We start from the raw sequence: 24,326 nt of genomic DNA, 5'->3' as shown, positions 1-24,326 counted from the left end.
TTCCTTTCACTAACACAAATTCCACAAATTTACCCCAAATATCATAAAAATTGTTAGAACTTATTTCCCCTCTTTTTATTTTAAGTTCCATAGTCAATTTATCATTTAATGCAATGTCCCATACTTCACAATACCAGTCTTCCATTTTAATATCATTTTTGTCTTTCCAAAATCTAGCTATTAATATTCTAGCACTTGTCATAAAATTGATGATTAATTCTTTCGAGTAATAATCCAAATCTGTGTTATCAAAAATTGACAATAAAGCAATTTTAGCATTAAGATCAATATCTTTACCAAATATATCACACATTTCCTTAAAAATCAATTCCCAAAATTTCTTAACCACTTTACATTCCCACCACATATGAAAATACGTGCCAATTTCCTCATCACATTTCCAACATGCTTTGGGGTATGCTGGATTTATTATATTTAATTTTACAGCAGTCAAATACCACCTTAAGCAAATTTTTCCCCTTTATTCTTGTTGACATTAATCTTAAAACTCTCATCCTCCACATTTTTATCCAAATCTTTTTTTAATTTCTATTTTTAAATCATTTTCCCAAATTAATTTCAAACCTTCTATTCCCCATTCTTTTTCCTCTTGTTCCAAAATTATATTATATATTTACTTACTATTCATTTCAAAATAGTATCTCACATATCTTCACGTGATGACAGAAATTGTTCGTACTTAGTAAGTTCTCTACAGTTGCCATTAGTTTTCAACCAATCCTTTGTCTAGGTGTCTAACTGAATAAGGTTATAACATGATAGTTTATTAGTTTGAAGTTTAGACATAATCAACTCCTTCAATCTCATTTTACACATCCAGTCCTTCAATCCTGCAACCCTTTTATTCTTAAACAGTTCTACTAAATCCTTTAAATCTGTAGGAAAACTTTATATCTCAGTCACTAATTTTAATGGTGAAGTTGAGGGACAAAACCTCTCTTTATATTTATTCCATATATTTAACAAGTTTCTTAAAAAAGGGTTTTTCATCTGATTTATTAACTTCTCTTTACTATATTAAACAAGTATCCTTCAGCATTTCCATTTATTTCTGAAGATTCCATCTCCCACCAAATTAATTTTTCTTTATTGTATATAATATCTCCAATAACTCTTAATTGATTTGCTATATAATAAATTTTAACATTAGGCATACCTAAACCTCCTTTTTTTGAGCCTTATACCAATATCTTTTATTTATTATAGATTTTTTGCCTTGATTACAAAATCCATTAATTAATCCCTGCCAATACTTAAAATCCTCTTCTTCTAATTGTATTGGGAGCATCCTAAATAAAAAAGTAATTTTCGGTAATATTTTCATTTTAATTAGAGCAATTCTCCCAAACCATGATACAGTAGTTTCAATCTGGCATACTCTTGCAATTTATCTTTAATTTCATTTTTAATTTACTAAAATTTTTCTCCTTTAATTTTTGAGTTCTTCTATGTTTATACCTAAATATTTGATATGATTGCACATTTTAACCCTATATTTATTCACAAACATTTCTTGTTCCTGTATATTATAATTAAACATCTTCATTTGTGATTTTTGCCAATTAATCATTAAACCTGTTATTTCCCCCAATTTTTCTAAATGGTTTTTGATGTTTTCCATACTCTCGAGTGGATTTTTAATAGACAGTAAGGAATCATCAGCAAACAAATTAATTTTAATTATATCATTTTTACCTGTTCCTTTAATTGGTTTATCATTTCTTATTGCGTTAGCTAATAATTCTATAACCATACAAAACAATATTGGTGAAAGTGGGCGGCCTTGTCTAGTACCTCGCCCTATAAAGACCTTTTCTGTTAGACCATCATTAACTATTATTTCTGAAGTCTTATCTAAGTATAATTGATCTATAACCCCTCTGAACTTTGTACCAAATACCCAACCCCTTATGAGAAGTTTTAGTGTAGACCATTCAACACAATCAAAAGCTTTAAATATGTCCAATGATAAAATCATTGCTTTTATTTTTTCTTTTTCTATTTCATATATAGTATTTAAAACTCATCTAGTTAAATTATCCATTTGTCTACCCTTAATGAAACCACATTGGTCTTCTTTAATATAATTTGCTAGAAATCTATTTAATCTATTTGCCAATATAGTGGTAAAAATCTTAGTATCTTGGTTTATTAAAGATATGGGTCTATAGGATCCCGGATCTGTTTGATCCTTATTGGGTTTTAGAATAAGAATCGTTAATGAATACTTCCATGAAGCAGGTATTGTCTCTCCTTCCATTATCTTATTATAAAACATTTTAAGCTTAGGTATCAAAATGGAGCTAAAGTGTTTATAATATTCTGGACCCAATCCATCAGGACCACTGGTCTAATTCTGAGACTGCTTGGATTTCCCAGGAAATATGCCTTTTCTATATCTGTTTCAATCAGATGTTGCGTGTCCATTATAGTTAATCCAAGCCATAACCTCTTTTCTGAGATCTTGTCCCTGTTGCACTTGGAAGTTCATTATTTTAATATTAGACCTTCTGAGGTTATCCTCCATAAATATGAGCTTCTTATCAGTTTCAGAAATTTGTTGAGCCATGGACACTATTTTTTCTTTATTTGCTTGAACTTTATCACCACGGTCTGTAAGTTGGCTTTTGCCGTCCTTTAGCTCCTGTGACACCCCTGAAATTTGATCTTGAAGCTTATTGATACTTCTTTCGATGGACTTAGATCTTTGCTCTGTTTTGTCAAAGCCTTCTGACAATTTACAAGATAGATCTTTTATAAGCTTCGTAACCTGATCCATCTTATCTTCTTCAGCTGGTTGCGTCGTCAATCTTTCCAAACTGCGATCTGAAGGGGTTTTGGCAGATTTATCCCTCCTCCTTGACATAGAGGGTCTAATTAAGAATAGTTATTGTTGTTTCAGACTTTTGTTAGGAGCAGGGCAACTGGAAAAAAAGCAGAAGCTAATTGGACCCAAAAGTGAAAGTAGTTCGTAATTTTAAAACAGCATAGTCTTTAAAAAATTTAATTAGCTGTATGCTTTCCTTATCCTTCTCTCCAAGGATTTATGTTTTAAAAAACCAGTCTTCTAAGGAAGAAATGCATTTTAATAGCTTTTTACCTTGCTAAGCGATACGGAGGTTTGCTCCTAGCTGGTCATCCCCCTGAGTGGAAGTGACGTCTCTGAAAAAGATGATGCTGTTAAGGTGCTACATTCAATGTGCCAGCAAGTTTGGAAAACTCAACAGTGGCCAGAGGACTGGAAAAGATCAGTCCACATCCCATTCCCAAAGAAGGGCAGTGCCAAAGAATGCTCCAACTACCATACAATTGCACTCATTTCACACGCTAGCAAGGTTATGCTCAAAATCCTCCAAGGTAGGCTTCAGCAGTATGTGGACCAAGAACTCCCAGAAGTACAAACTGGATTCCGAAGGGGCAGAGGAGCTAGAAACCAAATTGCTAACATGCACTGGATTATAGAGAAAGCCAGAGAGTTCCAGAAAAACATCTACTTCTGCTTCATTGACTACACAAAAGCCTTTGACTGTGTGGACCACAGCAAACTATGGCAAGTCCTTAAAGAAATGGGAGTGCCTCACCACCTTATCTATCTCCTGAGAAATCTATATGTGGGACAGGAAGCAACAGTTAGAACTGGATATGGAACAACTGATTGGTTCAAAATTGGGAAAGGAGTACGGCAAGGCTGCATATTATCCCCCTGCTTATTTAACTTATATACAGGATACATCACATGAACAGCTGGACTGGAGGGATCCCAAACTGGAATTAAGATTGCCGGAAGAAATATCAACAACCTCCGGTATGCAGATGAAACCACTCTGATGGCAGAAAGTGAGAAGGAATTAAGGAAACTCTTAATGAGGACAAAAAAGGAGAGTGCAAAAAACGATCTGAAGCTCAACATCAAAAAAAAACTAAGATCATGGCCACTTGTCCCATCACCTCCTGGCAGAGGAAGAAATGGAGGCAGTGACAGATTTTATTTTCTTGGGCTCCATGATCACTGCAGATGGTGACTGCAGTCACAAAATTAAAAGACGCCCACTTCTTGGGAGGAAAGCAATGAGAAACCGAGACAGCATCTTAAAAAGCAGAGACATCATAGTCAAAGCTATGGTTTTTCCAGTAGCGATGTATGGAAGTGAGAGCTGGACCATAAAGAAGGCTGACCGCTGAAGAATTGATGCTTTTGAATTGTGGTGCTGGAGGAGGCTCTTGAGAATCCCCTGGACTGCAAAGAGATTAAACCTATCCATTCTCAAGGAAATCAACCCTGAGTGCTCACTGGAAGGACAGATCCTGAAGCTGAGGCTCCAATACTTCGGCCATCTCATGAGAAGGCTCCTTGGGAAAGACTGTGATGTTGGGAAAGTGTGAAGGCAAGAGGAGAAGGGGACAACAGAGGACGAGATGGTTGGACAGTGTCATCGAATCAACCAAGATGAATTTGACACAACTCCAGGAGGCATTGGAAGACAGGATGGCCTGCCGTGCTCTGGTTCATGGGGTCACGAAGAGTCGGACACAACTAAACGACTATATGAAATGACGTGTTACAGAACAATAAAACATTTAGATGCTTCTAAAGCTTCGGAGCTGGCATCCAAACTAAATTGCATTTGGCCTTATCAGTTCTGACGATTGCCCCAGGTCCTTGGGTATGTAGGCTTTTCTGGGTGTCCATTTTTAATGCCATGTAGTATTGCTTTATTAGGTGCTCTGGTGTAGTGTGGGAAATTAAAATAATGGTTTCTGGCCATGCTTTGTAAGCCCACATGCTTTGTAAGCCCACCAATGTAGGTGAGAGTACACAAGAAGCTGCTTTTCCCAGAGTGTCCTCAAACCTGGAGGTTGTTCTGGTAGGGGTCTAGAGATTTTGCTTATCCTATGCAAACACAAAATATATTTGGATGCACGTGTGTACTTGTGTCTGTTTACTCTAGGCATCTGACTATTCTTATCTTTAATCTTTGAACACCGGCAACAGCAGAGAAAAAAGGACCAGACTACGTAGGGTGATTTGTTTGCTTTCTATATTGATGTTACAGGATATAAATAATGCCTAGTCAATGTATTTATCAAGATGTATAATATGAAGGAAAGGAGACTTCAAAGAGAATGAAAATACCTGAAGTGGACTGTTGCACGTTTTTGATATAGCATTTTTTCCTTTCTTACTTCTTCTATCTGGGCTTCAAACTGCAGCACAAGTGGCAGGTTCTTGTGGTCCTTCCACCAAATGCACATGGAAACATTCGTCTTTCTGGGCTTTGGCCGGCAAAACATCCCAAGACATCCAAGGAAAATGGAAGACCCATAGGAAAAGAGAGGGATGTTGGATTTACTAAACACGAGGCAGTGAAAATAGGGTAACTAATAATAAAACAATGCTGACTGCAACTGTTCTGTTGAAGGGAAATTCTACTATCTCTTGGAAAAAAAATATTTTCTATTTCAGCCCGATTTCTCTCTGGATGTTTTAAAAATATTTATTGACTGCCATAGATCCAAGGGACAGAGAGAGAGAGAGAGAGAGAGAGAGAGAGAGAGAGAGAGAGAGAGAGAGAGAGAGAGAGAGAGAGAGAGTGTGTGTGTGTGTGTGTGTGTGTGTGTGTGTGTGTGTGTGTGAGAGAGAGAGAGAGAGAGAGAGAGAGAGAGAGAGAGAGAGAGAGAGATGGGGAGGGTAGACTGCAAGCAAAGAATCAATTTATGCTTGATGTCTTATGTCTTAAAAAAATAATTTGTATTGATTTTTACTCTCAAAACATGTAGGGTTTGATTCCAGGGTGGGCATTGGCTGGGTGGAGAGTAAATATAGTGGGAGAATAGGGTGGTAAAATGATGGTGGGGACATTATAAAAAAAGTTGCTGTAAACCTTGGGTTTAATTCCAGTACCTTGACTACTTGGGCTATTCTTCTTGCTGCTCTTTGGTGTTTTCTAAGAGTTAATATGGCTGAGTTGAAACTCATTTTCCCAGAGCTTTAGTGGGTCTTGAAGGGTCTTGATCTTGAACAATCCCAGCTCAGACTAGGAACATGACAAGAGGGAGCAGCGGTTTTCATCCTTCCAGAGTTGATTTGGATTCTGGGATAGCTCTTGTATCTCAAAAAGTTACTTGGGATCCAGGATCTTGTGTCCCCAGTAACCTTGGCAATTGTCATTCCCAGAGCTTAGATATAATGAATTACGGAGGTTTTTAAGCAGAGGCTGGACGGCCATCTGTCAGGAGTGCTTTGATGGAGTTCCTGTATGGCAGGGGAGTTGGACTCGATGGCCCCTGTGGTCTCTTCCAACTCTGTGATTCTATGATTCTATGATAAGCAATGTAGCTATGTGTAAAAAAATACTATTTGGCAGATAATGAAGGTGTAAGTGGGCAGGAACTTGTAGGTGGGAAGTTGCTTTACTGGTGAGATGAGTAATATTTCCTTGCTGGTTTTAAAGGAATATTTTCAAGGGATTCAGATTTTTTATTAAAAAATGTAAAATACATGTAAAATACATGTAAAAATATGCTAATATAAAAACAATGTGAAATGCAACATGTAACCAGACAAATTACTTTTCAAACATTTTAACATGTGGTATGACCAAATTATTTTTAAAAGTAGCTGTATACGCTCTGATAATTCCCATTGCAATGAACATTACAAATAGCACCACCATTAGTTATTCTGTCAAAAAGAATAACATCCACGTTACATTACTATAAGACCTTGGGGGGGGGGATTAAATCTGTGGGAGACCATTTTAACAATTCCTCCCCCCCCCCCAAATTTTAGGTCATATCTTGATGTCTTTAGATGCATTTCTTTGTTTTAAAAAGGAACTAAAGGTCACAGAAAAGCAATGACTAATCTAAGAGATATAGCTATGAAGATCTTCAGACAGATGTGCAGAAATAGACTGAATTAGGGGTATTGGTGTGGCTTGGAACAACGATGTGTGCTGTTAGGAGCTGCTTTTCACCCTCAACATGAAATAGCACCACAATGGTTCCTTCATATCCCATTTGGTGTTCGTATGGTTAAAGAGATATATATATTGATCTGAATTGAGGGAAAGGAAATAAAAAGTAATACACTAACTAGACTGAGCTACTGGAACCAAAGACAAAAGTAAGTCATAGGAAGCTCTCCAATAAAGCTTGAAATCTTCCCTCCAACCACTGGGGCACTTGAGAAAGCTCAGACTTAGGTCACTGCACAGAATATATATGTGTAAATATAATATTCCACATTATAAAACGCTCTCTAAACAGCCATAAAAGTTCACTCTTTGCTGTACAGCTCCATGAAATGGCTGTTGATGGTCTCTCTCTCACTGTGTATGTACACACGTACACACACACAGACCACCACCAGCCATGGTGGTCATGGTGTGTATACAGAGAGAGAAAAAAGAGAGAGAGAGAGAGAGCACCAGCAGGAAGAGACTGGTGATAATAGCAGAGAAGGGTGCAGGCTGTGAGATACTCTTGATACGCACATTCCCAAGATAATTAAATATTTCTTTGTGAATGACAACAGTTATTTAAAGGCCAAGGTGACATATAATAAGTTATGTATTATTCATGAGTTATATGCTAATGTGGTTCAGAGGTGGGGCCAAAAGAGATGTTAAAAGGCGGGGCCTGAGAGAGGAGGAGTCAGTCGAGTCTGAGTTGAGTTCAGTCTGTGTTAGGCATCAGAGAGAGAAGGAGGGGTCTGAGGAGCGATTAGTCTTGAGTGTAAACTGTGGTAAATACTATAGAAGGTTAATACTAAAGCTCAATGAAACCTGAAGAATGTGCTTATGAATTGTTCCAGAAACCACCTGTAATCAATAAACCTGTTCTATTAAAAAGTCAGTACTGAATGGGCCTTTGTCTTTTCTAAGTAAGTTGATAAGGAGATCAACTGGTGGCAGCGTGCCGAGAGGTGTTTTGCTTTGCCTTTGTGAGCTCTGTGTTTGGGAAGACAAACAGGGGCCACGAGGGCAAACGTGTCTATCTGAGATAATCTGTATGGTCATGCCATCAGCTTAGTTTAATAAACTTTACTGAAATAGAGTACTATTACACTATGAGAACCGAGTATGTATGAGATTGCAGAAAGATGAGAAGCTAGATCACACAATCAGGGCTCTATGGAACCTCCACCACCACTTGGCATAGCAGGAAATACACAGATGATGTCTCAGACCAAGGGGTGGAGTGGACAGAATGTCTTCTAAAACAGTGGTCTCCAACCTTGGGCCTCCAGATGTTCTTGGACTTCAGCTCCTAGAAATCCTGGCCAGCAGAGGTGGTGGTGAAGGCTTCTGGGAGTTGTAGTCCAAGAACATCTGGAGGCCCAAGGTTGGGGACCATTGTTGTAAAAGACAAAGGGAGAGCTGCTCTCCAGGGTGATACAATGAGTCAAGTGGTTTCCACACCTCTCAGGAAGAAATAATATAATGAGTTAAAATTTGTTTACTGTTACATACTTGGCGATGAGCAACCTTTTTTGTTTAGCTTTTACACGTTACGTATGTTTTAATTTTTTAAAAAAAGCTCCCCAATAGGGAGACATTTTTTTCCACGTTTCATAAAACGAGAACTTTGGTATAATTAAATTAGCAGGAGGTATTTGGAACCTCCTGCTAATTTAATTATACCAAAGTTCTCATTTTATGAAACGTGGAAAAAAATGTCTCCCTATTGGCTTTCTCCAAACCATGTATAATTTTCCTATGGTTATCTTCTGTCCCTCATTAGATGCCTTTGCCCCATTCTCAACTAAAAAGCCCCAACAGTCATTGTCAACATACATATATATCTAATTGCCTTACTTACCACCTCCAGGTGGAGATAAGCAGCTGTCATATTAAATTCTTGCTTTGCAGACTTGACCTTGAAATGAAGAACTTTGTTCTGTTCATTATTTTCCAGGAAAATCTCGTTCTTTAGGAGCTGGTTCCATAGAGACACCATTTCACTCTGGCTGTGCAGAAACCCCTTTCTGAAGTGATTAACTGTGAATGCCTGAAAAGTTAGATTATTGGTCCTTTTGATTTATCCTTTCTACTGCAGAACAGATAGTAGATAAATATCCAGACACATGAATGGTTGATGGGAAGTATATTCAGACATGATGCACATGCGGGACATGGGAAGCTCTCTTACAACAGGTTGTCCATCTGGCCGAGTATCGCCTACTCTGACTGGAGGAAGCTCATCTGCAAGTTTACAGCGCTACATTTCTGGAAGTGAAAGACTGGCTGGCTTGCACACTGTTGCCCAGGGATGCCCAAGTGTACCCATAATGCTTTCCCACTCTTTGGGGAGGCTCCTTCTATGTCCTATGTCCTCTCACTGAAGGATGGAAAAGACATTGTCCCTCCAGATGTACTTCGAGAGATGCTAGCAAATAGTGAACAAAATAAGGAAATGTAGCACCAAACAAATACCAACCTCCTAGATGACATCTAAAATCAAGGAAAAGTTTTCTGCATATATCTCAAGCTCTAAATAAGAGGAGGCTAGACTAAACCTATGGAGAAGAAAAACAGCAGACCTTGCTGAATGGATTAATGCTGAAGAATGTCACCCACCAGGACAGGACTCTAGACGAAACATCTGGAAGTCACCTCATACACTTTGAAGCCAAGTAGTAAAAGGAAAGAATAATCAAAGAAAATGGAGCTACTTGGATACAGGACAAAGTTTCTGTGACTGTGGAGAGGTTCAATGCAGCACTTATGTCCATGCAATTTCTGCCTCGTCACATGTACAACACATCTAGCAAATGACTGAGGTAACGCTATTGAAGGAGCTCACTTCTGGTTAAAAATAATCTAATGATCCTAACACTTTAATTTGTTTTAAATTTTATCTATGTTTCATATACATCTATAATTTTAAATTGTGCAACACTCTGAAACAAACCAAGAAAGAAAACTGGCCAAAGCCCAGCCACCAGGGCTTTTTCCCAGCGCCTGCCACAGGATCTTTTTTCCAATGGAGATGCTGGGGACTAAACGAGGGAATTTCTGTGTGATGAACATCTGTTCTACCACTGACCCCTTCTATAGCTTAAAGGGAATTGGCTTTATGGAACGGGCAGCATTAACGGAAGATGTCAAACAAGCTTGAAGAGGAACAGCATCCAAAGCAACATGCAACAGGAAACAGCAACGAAGTACATAAAACCACAAAGGAATGAAAAAATAAAGTAAAACTTTTTTTAAAAGGCAGAACAATATGAAAAGCTATCAAAGGATTGGAGAAACACTGTAGTTTCTACGATCCATTTCAAATCCAGGAAGAATGGAGCCAACATGACTTCCCTTTGTAAGGAACTCCCTAGTCAAGGTGCAGAGTTTTGTTTTAAAAGGCCCCATCTTTTGCACTTGCCAGCCTATACTTTACTGATGGCAGCAATGACAGGGGAACACTCGGAAGCTCTCTGCTCTGTTGATTGCTCCACACCAGGGAAGGGAAAAAAGAAGACTTTGCTACTTAAATGTTTGTGATGACTGACTAACACAACCATTGGAGCAGCAAAGTCTTTTTTTCCCCACCAGTGTGGAACTTCTCTTGCTCCTAAAAGACAAGTTAAACCTTATTTCTTCCCTCTCGGGGTCCAAGTCAATGAAAAGGGGAAAGCATATTTCCTGTGATTCCGCTCCCCTCATATGCACTTGCAAACTAAGTCTATGTTCACCTTCTAGTGACCAAACCCAAAATGAATGCAAGCTACATAGGTAGGGAAGATTTTGTACTATGGCCAACAGACTCGGCCAGGAACAGTTCTTATAAAAATGTGCTAAACAGATAATCTAATCTGACCATTACAAGCACAGATAAATGAAACTGCATGTTGCTGAAAAAGCATTAGCCCAAGGCAGCCATCATAAGGCCACTAACCCGCAGGTAGGTGGTTGCTGGCGTGTAGATCCAAACTTTCCCTTCTTTTTCATCAACTTTGTCCTTACAGAAGAGTTCTATCACCAGCCCTTTGACAACAAAGGCTTTCCTAGCCGTTAACTCAGCAGTGGCTGAATATACTGAACGCTGAGGTTGCTGTAGCTTGTGAGCTGTATACAGGTAAAGCCAGGGTGTGTCCATGTTGAAGGTACCTACAAAGAAAATGGAAGATTGTGTCTATTAAAATCTTTCTGGCTATTTCCATTCCCAAATATTTTAGAAAAGGTTTTTTTTTTTAAAAAAAAAAATCAAACCAGCCCTATCGTTTGTTAGAATAAGACTCCTGTTTCAGGGGGCAAATCCTGAGGGATACAGAAAGAAAGTAGTGAGGCGCTGGAACACAGAGACTTGAATGCCAGATAGCTCCCTTCTGACACCCCACCGACTCTGCCATCTTCAGGTCTAGTAGACAAGGTTTTCCCAATGGAAGTATTAAAAAAAGAATTAGTTATCACTCTGGGCAGATTCAGGATATGAAATGGTGGAAAACCCTAATTTATCTTTCATGTGAGGCAGCAGGATAGCCCTGTTTACTCACAAAGCCATGCTCCTACTCTACAAAGAACAATTTTCTGTTTGAAGGGCTCTCCCATTTTGGCAGTGTCACAACAAACCTCTATAAGGTACATCAGGCTGAGAGATTCTAAGTGAATTTCATGTCTCAATGGGAACTACAACTTGGGTTTCATAAGTCTAATGCTAACCTCTGCATTAGACTGACTCCCCATGCTTTACTAAATATACTTTTTATTTCCAGCAGCTACATATTTTCCTGCAGAAGCCTTTTGGGGATGATGTTTACCTTCCCACTTCTTCAAAGAATGTCGTGATCTGTCTTTCCACTGCAGCCCCGCCATAAATGGCATGTGATTGTTAAAGTGCACCTTCAAGTGGGTGCTACTTTCTGTGTAGCTCTGGGTAGTATGGGAGTGTTGCAACTGAGTCCGATAATTCACTTGCTTTTCCGGTACTTCAATTGTGAACTGGTGAAAGAAATAGAAAAGAGTGGGAAGAACTTTAACTATTTATCATTAATTTATTACTTTAATTTGTATACTGCTCCCATTAGTCCTTCAGCACTACTCTGAGTGGTTTGTTGTTGTTTAGTCGCTAAGTTCTGTCCGACTCTTTGTGACCCCATGGACCAGAGCACACCAGACCCTCCTGTCCTCCACTGCCTCCTGGAGTTGGGTCAAATTCATGCTGGTCGCTTCGATGACACTGTCCAACCATCTCATACTCTGTTGTCTCCTTCTCCTCCTGCCTTCACACTTTCCTAGCATCAGGGTCTTTTCCAGGGAATCTTCTCTTCTCATGAGATGGCCAAAGTATTGAAGCCTCAGCTTCAGGATCTGTCCTTCCAGTGAGCACTCAGGGTTGATTTCCTTCAAAATGGATAGGTTTGTTCTCCTTGCAGTCCAGGGGACTCTCAAGAGTCTCCTCCAGCAACACAGTTCAAAAGCATCCATTCTTCGTCAGTCAGCCTTCGTTATGGTCCACTTCTCACTTCCATACATCACAACAGGAAAAACCATAGCTTTGACTATGCGGACCTTTGTTAGCAAGGTGATGCATCTGCTTTTTAAGATGCTGTCTCGGTTTCTCGTTGCTTTCCTCCCAAGAAGCGGGCATATTTTAATTTCGTGACTGCAGTCACCATTTGCAGTGATCATGGAGCCCAAGAAAGTAAAATCTATCACTGCCTCCATTTTTTCCTCTTCTATTTGCCAGGAGGTGATGGGACCAGTGGCCATGATCTTAGTTTTTTTGATGTTGAGCTTCAGCCCATGTTTTGCACTCTCCTCTTTCACCCTCATTAAGAGGTTCTTTAATTCCTCCTCACTTTCTGCCATCAGAGTGGTATCATCTGCATATCGGAGGTTGTTGATATTTCTTCCGGCAATCTTCATTCCAGTTTGGGATTCATCCAGTCCGGCCTTTCACATGACGCATATAAGTTAAATAAGCCGGGGGACAATATACAGCCTTGTCGTACTCCTTTCCCAATTTTGGACCAATCAGTTGTTCCATATCCAGTTCTAACTGTTGCTCCCTGTCCCATATATAGATTTCTCAGGAGATAGATAAGGTGGTCAGGCACTCCCATTTCTTTAAAGACTTGCCATAGTTTGCTGTGGTCCACACAGTCAAAGGCTTTCGCATAGTCAATGAAGCAGAAGTAGATATTTTTCTGGAACTACCTTGCAGGATTTTGAGCATAACCTTGCTAGTGTGTGAAATGAGTGCAATTGTACGGTAGTTGGAGCATTCTTTGGCACTTTGGGATTGGGATGTAGACTGATCTTTTCCAATCCTCTGGCCACTGCTGAGTTTTACAAACTTGCTGTCATATTGAATGTAGCACCTTAACAGCTTCATCTTTTAAGATTCAAGCTTCTTGAAAAGAAACCTTTCTCTCTTAATATATCCCTGGAATCTTCGGTAGACATGAGTCCCCCTAGGACTTATTCCATAATTAAGGATAAGCTCTGCCATGCTGAATTCAATTACTTCTCCAATAACTTTAATCCTGTATGTTCTCCCCTTTCTGTTGGACTTATTCCATCTCAGGACCATTTTCCGAACTATTTCTATTCTTTAGTAAATCCACACTTAAGAAGAGCCTTTATGTTAGCCTGCTTCAATATTTTTTCTTCTGCCACTCAAGCTGGTTGTTTTCTTAATATCCCTTGAGAAAAAAGATTTTGTCCCTTTTGTTCAGAAACTCCTGATGCCTTGTTCCATACACTGGTTCAATGCCCTGCTCATTATTATTTCCAAAAATTTTCCCTCAAACCTTAGCTTACATTTCTTTCGAATTTATCAGAGCCAATTCTTTCTATTTTTATGAGTGACGAATGTAATTCTTTGATCGTTGCTGTTGCAGGTTTTCTATCTGCAGTTCTGAAACTGTCCCCTTCTTCTTGCTTCTAATTTGTGTAATTTTACTTCTCCCATTTTGCTTGTGCTGTTGTAGTTTGTGAATGCCATTAAAGGTTTCAGAATCAGAATCATACTGATATTTTCCAATCCTCTGGCCACTGCTGAGTTTTCCAAACTTGCTGGCATATTGAGTGCAGCATCTTTAACAGCGTCATCTTTTAAGATTTTAAATAGTTCAACTGGAATGCCATCACCTCCACTGGCCTTGTTGTTAGCCATTCTTTCTAAGGCCCACTTCACTTCACTCTCCAGGATCTCTGGCTCAAGGTCAGCAACCACACTATCTGGGTTGTCCGTGACATTCAGATCTGAGTGGTTTACAATACTGTAAATACTTAATCAAAATAGAGTAGTATAATTAAAAACCATATAACAAACTAAGCATGTAGTCCACATGAAGGGGTGGTAAAAGTAAACCTACAGTTGAAAATAAATGGAGGTGCATAGTCTGGTGTCTACCGAACCAAAGTGGACCAGCTTCCTGCAATTTGTCTGTCTACTGCTTCTCTCTTAGAGATGTACATTTCATGTTTTACGAAATTCTTGGAGCTGTGGTCTGAAAGCACAAATCTGCACACCTCTATTCTCTCCTCTCTCACTTACAGACAAATAGAAACCCTCCAAATGATCACATGTGGTACAGTCCGACACTTGATTTTGATGACCGGGCTGCTTGCTCACTCAGACTGGCAAGATCTTCGCACAGCAGCCGTGCCAGTGACCCTGGTGGCTGGGGGATACTAGTACGGGCAATCTGGAAAATTAACCCTTCCATGATCTGACTGTTTGCAGCCCTTCCATCACCACGCATCAGTAAAACAGCTCCTTAGTATCATCTGTATTTAAACCAAACAACTTATACTTAGGATTCAGCTATACTTAATACTACAGTTATGTAGTACAGTTCTATGACTAGAAAAACACCATATGTGGCGAGATCTGTCTGGTGGTGATCTCGACACAGAGTGCCCATGCCTCTGCTCTGGTGATTCCAATACCAAGAGCCTACGTGTTTGTTCTGGCAATTTGGATGCCAAATAGTTATATCTCTCATGCCAGGGAGCGTAATATGCTGACATTGGAGAATACACAGGCAGGCCACAAAGACAGTCCAAGTGCTCTCTATACTCCTGTATATTCAGAGAAGGGTGGTGGAAAATACAATTCATGGCACCAAAACAGTATGGTGGTGGTGGGTACATTGCCTCTAGCATCACTCCCTGAGAATAATGTACGGGACCTTTTACAGTGTGGGAATGCTTTCTTCCTCACCATCAATGTTGAATCTGAGAATGATGGACGAGATCATTCCTGCCTGTGGGCCAAGCCCTCTGGGTGCAGATCATGTGAGGAAAGGGGGAAAGTTTGCTTAAGGTTTGTTGAATTAGGTGCTTCCAAAGGAGTCTCCAAAGCCAAGGCTGAAAAGGAACTGAGCGCTAACCACTGGGTGGGGGAGCCATGCCTCAAATATTCTTTTTAGGCTCCGGAAGGTTCTGAGTAGCTCCATTCAGGTGCAGGAAAACCCAGAAGTGTGATTCACAGAGAAGAAATTTTAAGAAGAAATTTTAACCAGCCATCAGCAGCTGTTATTTTGCAATAGTTCTGTCCACATTGCTTTCCTTCTGTTTCTGCCATATATGATTGCTTATCTATTTTTTTAAAAAAAGGTAAAGGTAAAGGTAAATGTTCCCCTTGATATTCAGTCAGTCGTGTCTGACTCTAGGGGGTGGTGTTCATCCCCGTTTCCAAGCCATAGAGCCAGCCTTTTGTCCATAGACAGTTTCCATGGTCACGTAGCCAGCGTGACTAGACACAGAAGGCCCTTTCCCCTTCCCCCTTCCCACTGAGGTGGTCCCTATTTATCTACTCACATTTACATGCTTTCAAACTGCTAGGTTGGCGAGGAGCTGGGACAAAGTGACGGGAGCTCACTCCGTCGTGTGGTTTCAATCTTACGACTGCTGGTCGTCTGACCCTACAGCACAGAGGCTTCTGCGGTTTAACCCGCAGCGCCACCACGTCCCTATTTTTAAATGGTACTGCTGCCAAATATAGCACTGCATCAGCACTGCTTTCCACCCTCCCCCTTTGGTACCCAACAACTTTCGCCTAAAAAAGATGATCCCTCCTCCTCCTTCACCCCACACTACCCCTGATGCCTGCTTACAAATGCACCCAAACCCAGTATGGTGTTGGGTTTGTTTGTTTGTTTGTTTCTGTATGCAAGGTGGCGGTAGTGGCAGCTGAAGAGAAAGAAAGAAGGAAAAACACCAAATATCTTGAGCACTGGAAGTTACATTCGGGGAGGGAGCCAGCTCAGGGGACTGGGCAAGTGGCTGGACACATGATGGGATGTCGGCATGGGGATGTCTGTCATAGAAATGTTTCCATCTCTGATGAGTGGCTTGATGTCAAGAAAGAGAGGGAGAGAGAGAGTGGGGCACCCCCATTTTCTTACAATTTGTCACTTTCCTGAGGAAGCTGTTGTTGCCTTGCACAATCTTCTAAGCAAGGCGAGTGAGATGCTGGCAAGAGGAGAGGGAAATGAGGGAGAAGAGGAAGGAAGAGAAGGATGAAGAAGATCAAACAAATGCCTATCCAAAAAGAAAGTGAAAGAGGAAAACAGACTGAAAGTGAGAGAAAGGACAGAAGTGTGTCGTCTGAAGGATTTCCAGTTGTCATTATCAATTCACTGCTGCATGTCAAACATCTTCTTAAGGGAAGAAGACCCAATGGAAAACAGCTGAAGGTGCCCAGCAGTGTCAACAGGGTAGTGATGCAAGTAAAACCTTTAGTGATCAGAAGGCACGGTGTGGACTCTCACAAGAAGATAATTAAACAGTTCCATGTAAATGGCTAAAATGGCTTCACCTGCAGAAACCGCTGGAGAGACAGTCCAAATCAACTCAATAAACTCACAATATTTTGCAGTGTAGTTCAGCCTTTTGTTGCTGTCTCAAATTTTGGGATTATGCCTCTCTTTTCTTTAAACACATCACATCATCTCTTACCTCCATAAAATAGCTGGTCAGAGCTGGATAGGAATTATTTTTAAATGTCTGACTGACAATCACCCTCTTCTTATTGTTGATTTCATCCCAGTGTTTTCCATAGTTGACCTCCAATTGAGAGTGCAGCTGCGATACAGTTTCTTCATGATGCAAATGAATCTGCAGAAAGGTCACTCATTGTTATTATTGTTTGCCACTTCTACTGGCTTAGCAGTTAGGATCTGCCACAAAGTGGTTTCAATTAGCTAAGACCTTTTCAACTGCAGTCTCTTCACCCCCTTTTTTGTGTGTGGCAATTATAGTAGGACTTCCATATCCACTGAAAAATGAGGAGTGCTATTTTAATAGTGAATGCTACACATAGCATTGTCTCTGGCTCCCTCTATTGGCCAATTCTGGTATGTTGGTTGTTAAAAATATAAATTTTGGGGGATTTTTCTTTTAATATTTTTCATATTTTCAGACCATGAATAAGTGAATCAGTGAATATTGGTCCCCCAGATAAGGAGGTCAATAGTAAAAAAAAAGTGTATACAGGTACTACAATAACAGCATCACCCCCACACCAACAATAACCATCACGTACTGTCACATTGATTCTGACTTACGCCAACATTTTGTAAGGTTTTCTAGATATAGACTACCCAGAAGTCATTTACTATTTCCTTCTGCTGGGGATGCTCTGGGACTGTGCAGCTTACCAAAGCTACACAGGCTGACTTTTCTTCCAGGAGGCACAGTGGAGAATTGAACAAACTGTTGGCAGTGTTCTTCTGTCCAAGATTCCAACCCACCAAGTGCTGTTTGAGGAGCCTCCATTCCATTTGTCCTCTGCACCAGATTCCTATTCCATCATTTCCCAAATTCAGTAGGCTTTCTATGGCTAGAAAAGCAAACTTACTGTAGTCCCATTGGGCTCTTTTGAAGTCCTCAACAGACACATGCCTCCTGGTATATGCTATTTAAAGCCTTTGGGATGGATGTCTGCACATATCCTACTAACACAGCAGCACCCACACAGGCAAAGGTATCAGTAAGCTCAGAGTTTTGAGAAGTACCCTTCATACTTCAAGATGTGGGGGAGGTTGCCAAAACAGCCCAGTAGGTACTGGGGGCTTATTAAATATTGCTCCACAAGATGGAAAAATGAGTGGTGAATGAATGGAATGGACTAGTCTCGAAAGTGATTTGGCTAACTGGAACCTTACAGTGCTCCACGTGACAACATTTTGCTGCAGGTCCTCTCCTTCAGGGTGACTACAAAGGCATTTAGCCCCCCTCGATCGAGCTGGGGAGGGGTGTGTGTGTGTGTGTGTGTTTGCTTGTTTGCTCACTTGTTTGTTGCATGTATAAACCTCCCCGTTAGTGCATAGCACTATTCTACGCAATGTACATATAAAACCACAAAATAATACAGTATAAAATCAAATAGCAAAGAAAAAACAAACAAAACACCCAAAAACCAGACATTAAGTCCAGAAGGTGCAGCGTCCCCAGGCTACAATACAAACAGCAATACATGGGCAAGCAAGTTCAAAGCAGGCTGCCACCAAAGGCCTCTTGAAAGGCCAGCTTTAGCAGCCTCTTGAAGAGCGAGGGAGGGAGCCAGGCACAGCTCCAAAGGGAGATGATACCAGAGAGTTCTTGTCAAAGATTTTCTGGCCTCCTTCAGTGTGGCCACTCAGAGGAACACGTCTGAAAGGATCTGGTGGTGCGGGCAGATAACCTTGGGAAGAGGTGCTCCAACAAATAACATGGCCCCAAACCGTGAAGGGATTTATAATTAAGTGTCAATACCTTAAACATGATCTGGGATGCAACTGTAACCAGATAGGGACCAAATAGGGTTGCTTGAGGTCAATATGCCGTTGAGATGCAAGGAATGCACCTAATGGCATATTGGGCCTCCTCACAATCCTATTCAAGCCACTCCAGAGAAACCATGTAGACAAACCTTTATATTTAGCAAATCTGATGTGAGATTTTGAGAGTTGTTAACAAAGTAAGATTTTCAAGCTCAGAGACTGATTCCAGGAAAAGACACCTCACGCTTCCTATCATTTGGAAAACTGAGAGGCATGAAATGAAATAATAAAATATTAGAGTTTGAAAATCTTCCTTTTCTGGATTACAACTCCCTGAATAAGCTCATTAATTTTTCCAAGCCCTATAAAACATGCCTCAGAAAAGTTGTACTGAAAATCCAGATTTGGTGTAATTAACCAGAATTCACAATGGCTTTAAGTATGAACAAACTGTATATTGGCCTACCTTGTGGTTGTAGGCTAGGATCTGAGTACAATGGAGCTCATGGTCAAGATCCAGCCTGTAGGTATCTTGGGGACCGTGATCCACTTTCAGCTTCTGGCCCACATTACATTCATGCCGAAGATGTTTTGCTTCTCCTGCAAGCATCCATGCAGAGACAGAGGGGAGTGGCAGCTTTACAAAGTGGAACCTTTCAGCTTTCACGTTGCGCAAGGGCAACCAGTGCTAACAGAGAAGGCAACTTTATGCTCATGCATAAAGAACATCAGAAAAGTGACTCTGGATGAGACCTCAAGCTTATTTTATCCAGCGCTAGTTGCCTACAGTTGCCACCTATATACATTCGCCCTATGTTTCTCCTCCATTCATCACTATTCCAATATACTCTGCTTCTAAACCTGAACACTCTGCTTAGTTACTGCAGCTAAGAAGAACCATTTCTTACTGGTTGAAACAAACCAAAGAGCCTGAAAAACCCACAACAACCATTAAATCAAAGGTCTATTATTCAGCATGCTGTTTCTTCACTTAAGATTCCCATCATCCCTTTCCATTGCTTATGGTGGCTGGGAAAGATGGGAATTACAGCCCAGTAAAATCTAGACCAGTGGTTCCCAACCTTGGGTAACCAAAGTGTTCTTGAACTGCAACTCCTGGACACTCTGGCTGGCACAGCTGGTACTGAAGGTTTCTGGGAGTCGCATTCCAAGAACACATGGGCCACCAAAAGTTGGGAACCACTGATCTAGAGGTTCATAAGTTTCTGAACCATGCTCTAGCCAGATGAAGTTTGCACATGAACACACACAGACACAACATTCAGAGGACTAATCCCATATTTGCCCACCCGCCCCCTTTCTGGCTGTATGTATGAAATTCACAGCTTGGAAGAGGTAACTTTCCAATTCAACTTCTGGAATCCCTCACTGGCTCTACTGGAGGTGGGGCTCTGAGAGTTGTAATCCACAGAAGTAACATTTCTAAGCTCTGGGGAAAATGCACACCCACATCAGGTGTGGTTGTGGAACATCTTTCTGGATCTTTTAAACTGGTTTCTGTAATTTTTGTGTAAATGAAACAGTGTGCACAAAGCCTGTGTATTTTCTTTTCTTTAGCAGAGGAGAATAATTGATTACCAAATAATCCATATTTAATCCTCAGGGCATTGGACCAGAAATGTCCTTGGTGTAGTAGAAGGGCAATGGTGTGCGAGCCAAAAACCCCTGGAATGTGAGTTTCTCCTTCCAGGGAATACTGCTTTAGTTTATCATCGGCCGTTTTCTCCAAACACACTAACAAAAGAAGAGAAAGAACACAAAAATATTCAAGAACATTAGGATACATTAGGATACTACTGTGGAAGATGTAGGATGGGGAAGGAAGTTTACACATGTACACAAGAATGTTGTTGAATGCCATAAAGCAGTGTTATGACAATGGACCCATCTGTATCACTAAGCAATAACATATTTCAAGAGTCTTAATATTTATGTTACAGATGGACAACATGCACACCCAGAAAGACTGAATATTAGGAAAAACTTCTTAACTGATAGAACAGTACAATAATGGAACTAATTACCACAGGAGGTAGTGAGCACTTCAATGTTGGAGGCAGTCAAGAGAAAATTGATCCACCATCTGTCGTATCTGCTTTGCTTTTGATTTCTGCATTGAACAGGAGGTTGGACTCAATGGCCTTATAGACCCTTCCAACTCAGTGATTCTATGATTAACTAGACAAAAGTATCACATTACTCAAGAGAAACTTAGAAAATCCCCTGACAGATATCCTTTGATTTGTATTCCTGCCTTGAGCAGGGGGTTGGACTTGATGGCCTTATAGGCCCATTCTGACTTCACTACTCTATGAAAAGGAAAGTGGTGACTATCCATTTTATTTTTTTATATACTAAGGAAGGTCCCCTTCAACTACTCATAGGAACTGGCAGGGATTGAAGCTTTACAAGAAGTCATAACAGTTAATCAACTTGAAAAGTGACATCAAAACTATGAGGCCCTGCAGTTGAGGGGTGGGTGAAGGCAACACAGTGCAAGAGGACCAATGTATACACAACGGAGCCTGAAAGATGAAATGGTTCCTCTGCAACTACTTGCAGATCTGCTTTTAAACTAGCCAGCTTGCCTACATCCCATGTGAGGAGGTTGTATGAATGCCCCTTATGACAGGATGGCAAATGTACAGCTGATGTGTTGTTAAACTTCAGTTCCCACGAGCCCTAGCCATCCTGATCAAAGGTGAGGCGTATCAAGAGTAACAATTCTTCAACTTCTAGAGATCCAAAGATTCCCTTCTGCTCATCTCTTACCTGCTATGAAAGCTGCCTCTTTTAGTAGGTTATTCAAGGAAAGTGAAAATGTGATCTTCTTGCCAGGCTGCTTTGTGATGTTTCCTGAAAATATAATGGGGCTCCCATATTTTAGCACCTTTGCTTCCAGCTGCATTGTGTACTTTTGCTCTCCCGCTACTACTTGCAGATCTGTCCTTCCCTGTAGAAAATATAACCAACACATTGTTGTTGTTGTTCATGACAGCAAAGAATAGTTTGGGAATACACTCTGCAGCTTAGGAAGAATACAAAACTTTCTGTTCTACTGTACAACTTAGCCACGGCATGAAGACTCAAAGTGTGTAGGGCTATGCTTGCCTTACATCTCTATGCATGCCAATAGCCACCTCTCAGTACCCAATCCAGGTGTTTAGGGTTTGTGCTGGCACTCTTCATGACAAGCCTTCTTCTTAAAGGAGAGTCCAAAAGTGCAAGCAGCTGGGCTCACCCATGTCAACCACCCCATTCTAGTAGTTCTCGTCCCCACCAGGAGTGTGTCTTTTTGTAAAGCTATGGGCTCTTGATTGCACATTAAAAATGAAGCCCATTCCCAGATGCTAGGCATTATAACAGGGATAGCTTATAACAAAATGGTATTGCCAGGAAAAACCAGTTTCATGTACCTATTTATTGTGAGGGTTGCAGCTACGACTGGAAGGGAAAAGGAAGTTTGAATAAGGTTTGTATAGAAGATGACATCATTGTCTTTCCTAATCCAAACATCCTGGGCCTCTGTAATCTCCACCTCTATTGTATTTCTGCCCCAAGCTTGTTGCATTAATCAGCAAAGTTCGAAGAGGATGCCCTACTGTATATACAATTGCTTGAATGTGGATAGAGCCTTCAGCTGACTTGTTGCTCTGCTTTATCAATGCTACACAGATCAGATGACACAGATTTACACACTGCTCTATGTAATCTGAAGCTCATGCATTCAAGTGAACACCTGAGCAGAGTTTTACCAACATGTTCCTCTGTGTGTACCACACTGTGTTCATACAATCTTTGGCTCCAAAATCAAATGAGCATGCCTACCTTGATGTAATAGACGTTGTCATCTAGTATCAGCTCCACATACCCAGTACGTGAATTTCTAGATGCTTCAATTTTTCCTGGTAAGACAGAATAAAAGTCAAAAAATTTTCCTTCTCTTTACCGAACTGTTTCCAAAAATACACATTTGTTCTTACACATAATGATACATCGCAAGAATCAATGAAAAACAAGCAACATAACATCATTAAAAAGCCAGCAAAACATTAATTATTTTCCCTTGTTCTTCTCTCTAATAGCCAGGTACCAGATATAGATTTAAGAAACATTTTTTTCTTTTTGCAACAAAATAATTTGTTAAATAAAACAAGGTTTATTAACCTCCATTTTCCTATCTGTAAAATGAGGATAATAGAGGACTGCCTCATAGGATTGCACTAAGTAACATATCTGTGAAGATTCTCAGTCTTCCAGGTGAAGTAATCTGAAAGTTGAGTCATGGCAACTGGACTTCTTTCTTATTAGATTGAAGTATTTTGCTACTCCTCCAAGTAGCTTCTTCAGTCTGAGGAAAGTTGATAGGAGACCCCTGATAGATCCTCCACATTGGTTTCACTTCCCCCTGCTCTGAATAGACTTGTTAGATGGACAAAGGACTGGGGTGAGTCAAAATCCCACTTCTGCAGTCCTTTTCCACCCATTGCCATGGGTTGTTACCAGTTGTTAACTTTCTGGTGTGTGGAGGGTCCTAATCTTTCTGGGGATGGATGAAAGGGCAACATGATATCTAGGAGACAGATTGTATCTAAAGCCTCCACCCCTACATACATATGCACATGTATGGCCTCCCTGACCTCTCTCAAACCACCTGTGTTCTCGGTCCAAAATGAGTACATCTTGGTCATCCAATGAGTGTCCTCTGTCCTTCAAATGAAAGAACACTGCTGATGGTGGTCCTGAACCATTGCCCCTCCTGTGTTCGGCCATTCTCCCTGTGTTCGGCCATTCTCCTGTTTAGTAGCTGTTTGGTTTCTCCAGTGTAGAGCTCCGAACACTCCTCTTTGCACTGGACCACATATACTGTACTATATTGCTCATGTTGTGTTATGGTCTTTTGGGTGGACGATTCTCTGCCTTACTATGTTTGTGGGTATGAAGTGCATGGGTGTGGGAAGTTTTAGTCTAAAGTTCCATCTTGTGGCTATTAAGGGATACATCACTGGTGTTTAGCATAATCAAGTTATTGTAGTATAAAGATGCATTGTTCTATGATTCTCTCTCTGCGCATGTGTGGAATGTGTAGAAAAGATAAGTTTCTCAACCCTCTTTGGCTAAATCTTCTCTTTATGTAAATGATGGTACTTAATAAAAAAAAGACATGCCTCCAGAGAAGAAGGTAGACATTTTAGAGACATTTTAGAGACATTTTTGGAGACATTTTACAGGCAGACATCTTCTTCACCGGTGACATGCATCATAACTAAAGACTGTAGTCTGTCTTCATTTATCAGAGATCTCTCCCTGGTTTTCATGCAACTGCTGCTTGGCTGGCTTCCAAGCAGGGTTCCCTGGGGATTTCCCCACACATGGGTATGTGGTGTTTACCAAAAATCCTTCTGAGCAGTCATCATAGAATCAAAAGACAGCTTAGGAACAGAAATCTACAGAAAACCTACACACACTGATCAATACTTGTGTTTTGACTCTCATCACCCATTGCAAGACAAACTAGGCGTCATCAGGACATTAAGTCACAGAGCAAGAAACATCACCATCTCCACAG

General features: G+C 40.5%; 1 protein-coding gene across 5 annotated transcripts in view; it reads right to left on the bottom strand.

The window, feature by feature from the left end:
• The window catches only part of LOC110090494 (uncharacterized), a 123,045-nt gene that overhangs the window by 91,382 nt on the left and 7,337 nt on the right, over window positions 1-24,326 (bottom strand). For all 5 annotated transcript variants that reach the window (XM_078381239.1, XM_078381242.1, XM_072982743.2 and 2 more), the window contains exons 3-11: window positions 22,586-22,662; window positions 21,530-21,710; window positions 20,336-20,491; window positions 19,203-19,336; window positions 16,932-17,090; window positions 11,780-11,960; window positions 10,918-11,129; window positions 8,845-9,033; window positions 5,156-5,295 (exon numbers count right to left, since the gene is read on the bottom strand). In XM_078381239.1, coding sequence (XP_078237365.1) covers window positions 5,156-5,295; window positions 8,845-9,033; window positions 10,918-11,129; window positions 11,780-11,960; window positions 16,932-17,090; window positions 19,203-19,336; window positions 20,336-20,491; window positions 21,530-21,710; window positions 22,586-22,662 — 1,429 coding nt within the window. The remainder of the gene's footprint in view (window positions 1-5,155; window positions 5,296-8,844; window positions 9,034-10,917; window positions 11,130-11,779; window positions 11,961-16,931; window positions 17,091-19,202; window positions 19,337-20,335; window positions 20,492-21,529; window positions 21,711-22,585; window positions 22,663-24,326) is intronic.

This window comes from Pogona vitticeps, chromosome 13 (genome assembly GCF_051106095.1).
Source record: "Pogona vitticeps strain Pit_001003342236 chromosome 13, PviZW2.1, whole genome shotgun sequence".
Taxonomy (NCBI): Eukaryota; Metazoa; Chordata; class Lepidosauria; order Squamata; family Agamidae; genus Pogona; species Pogona vitticeps.
The sequence above is the reverse complement of the archived record's forward strand: the minus strand, read 5'-3'. Positions and strand labels throughout refer to the sequence as shown.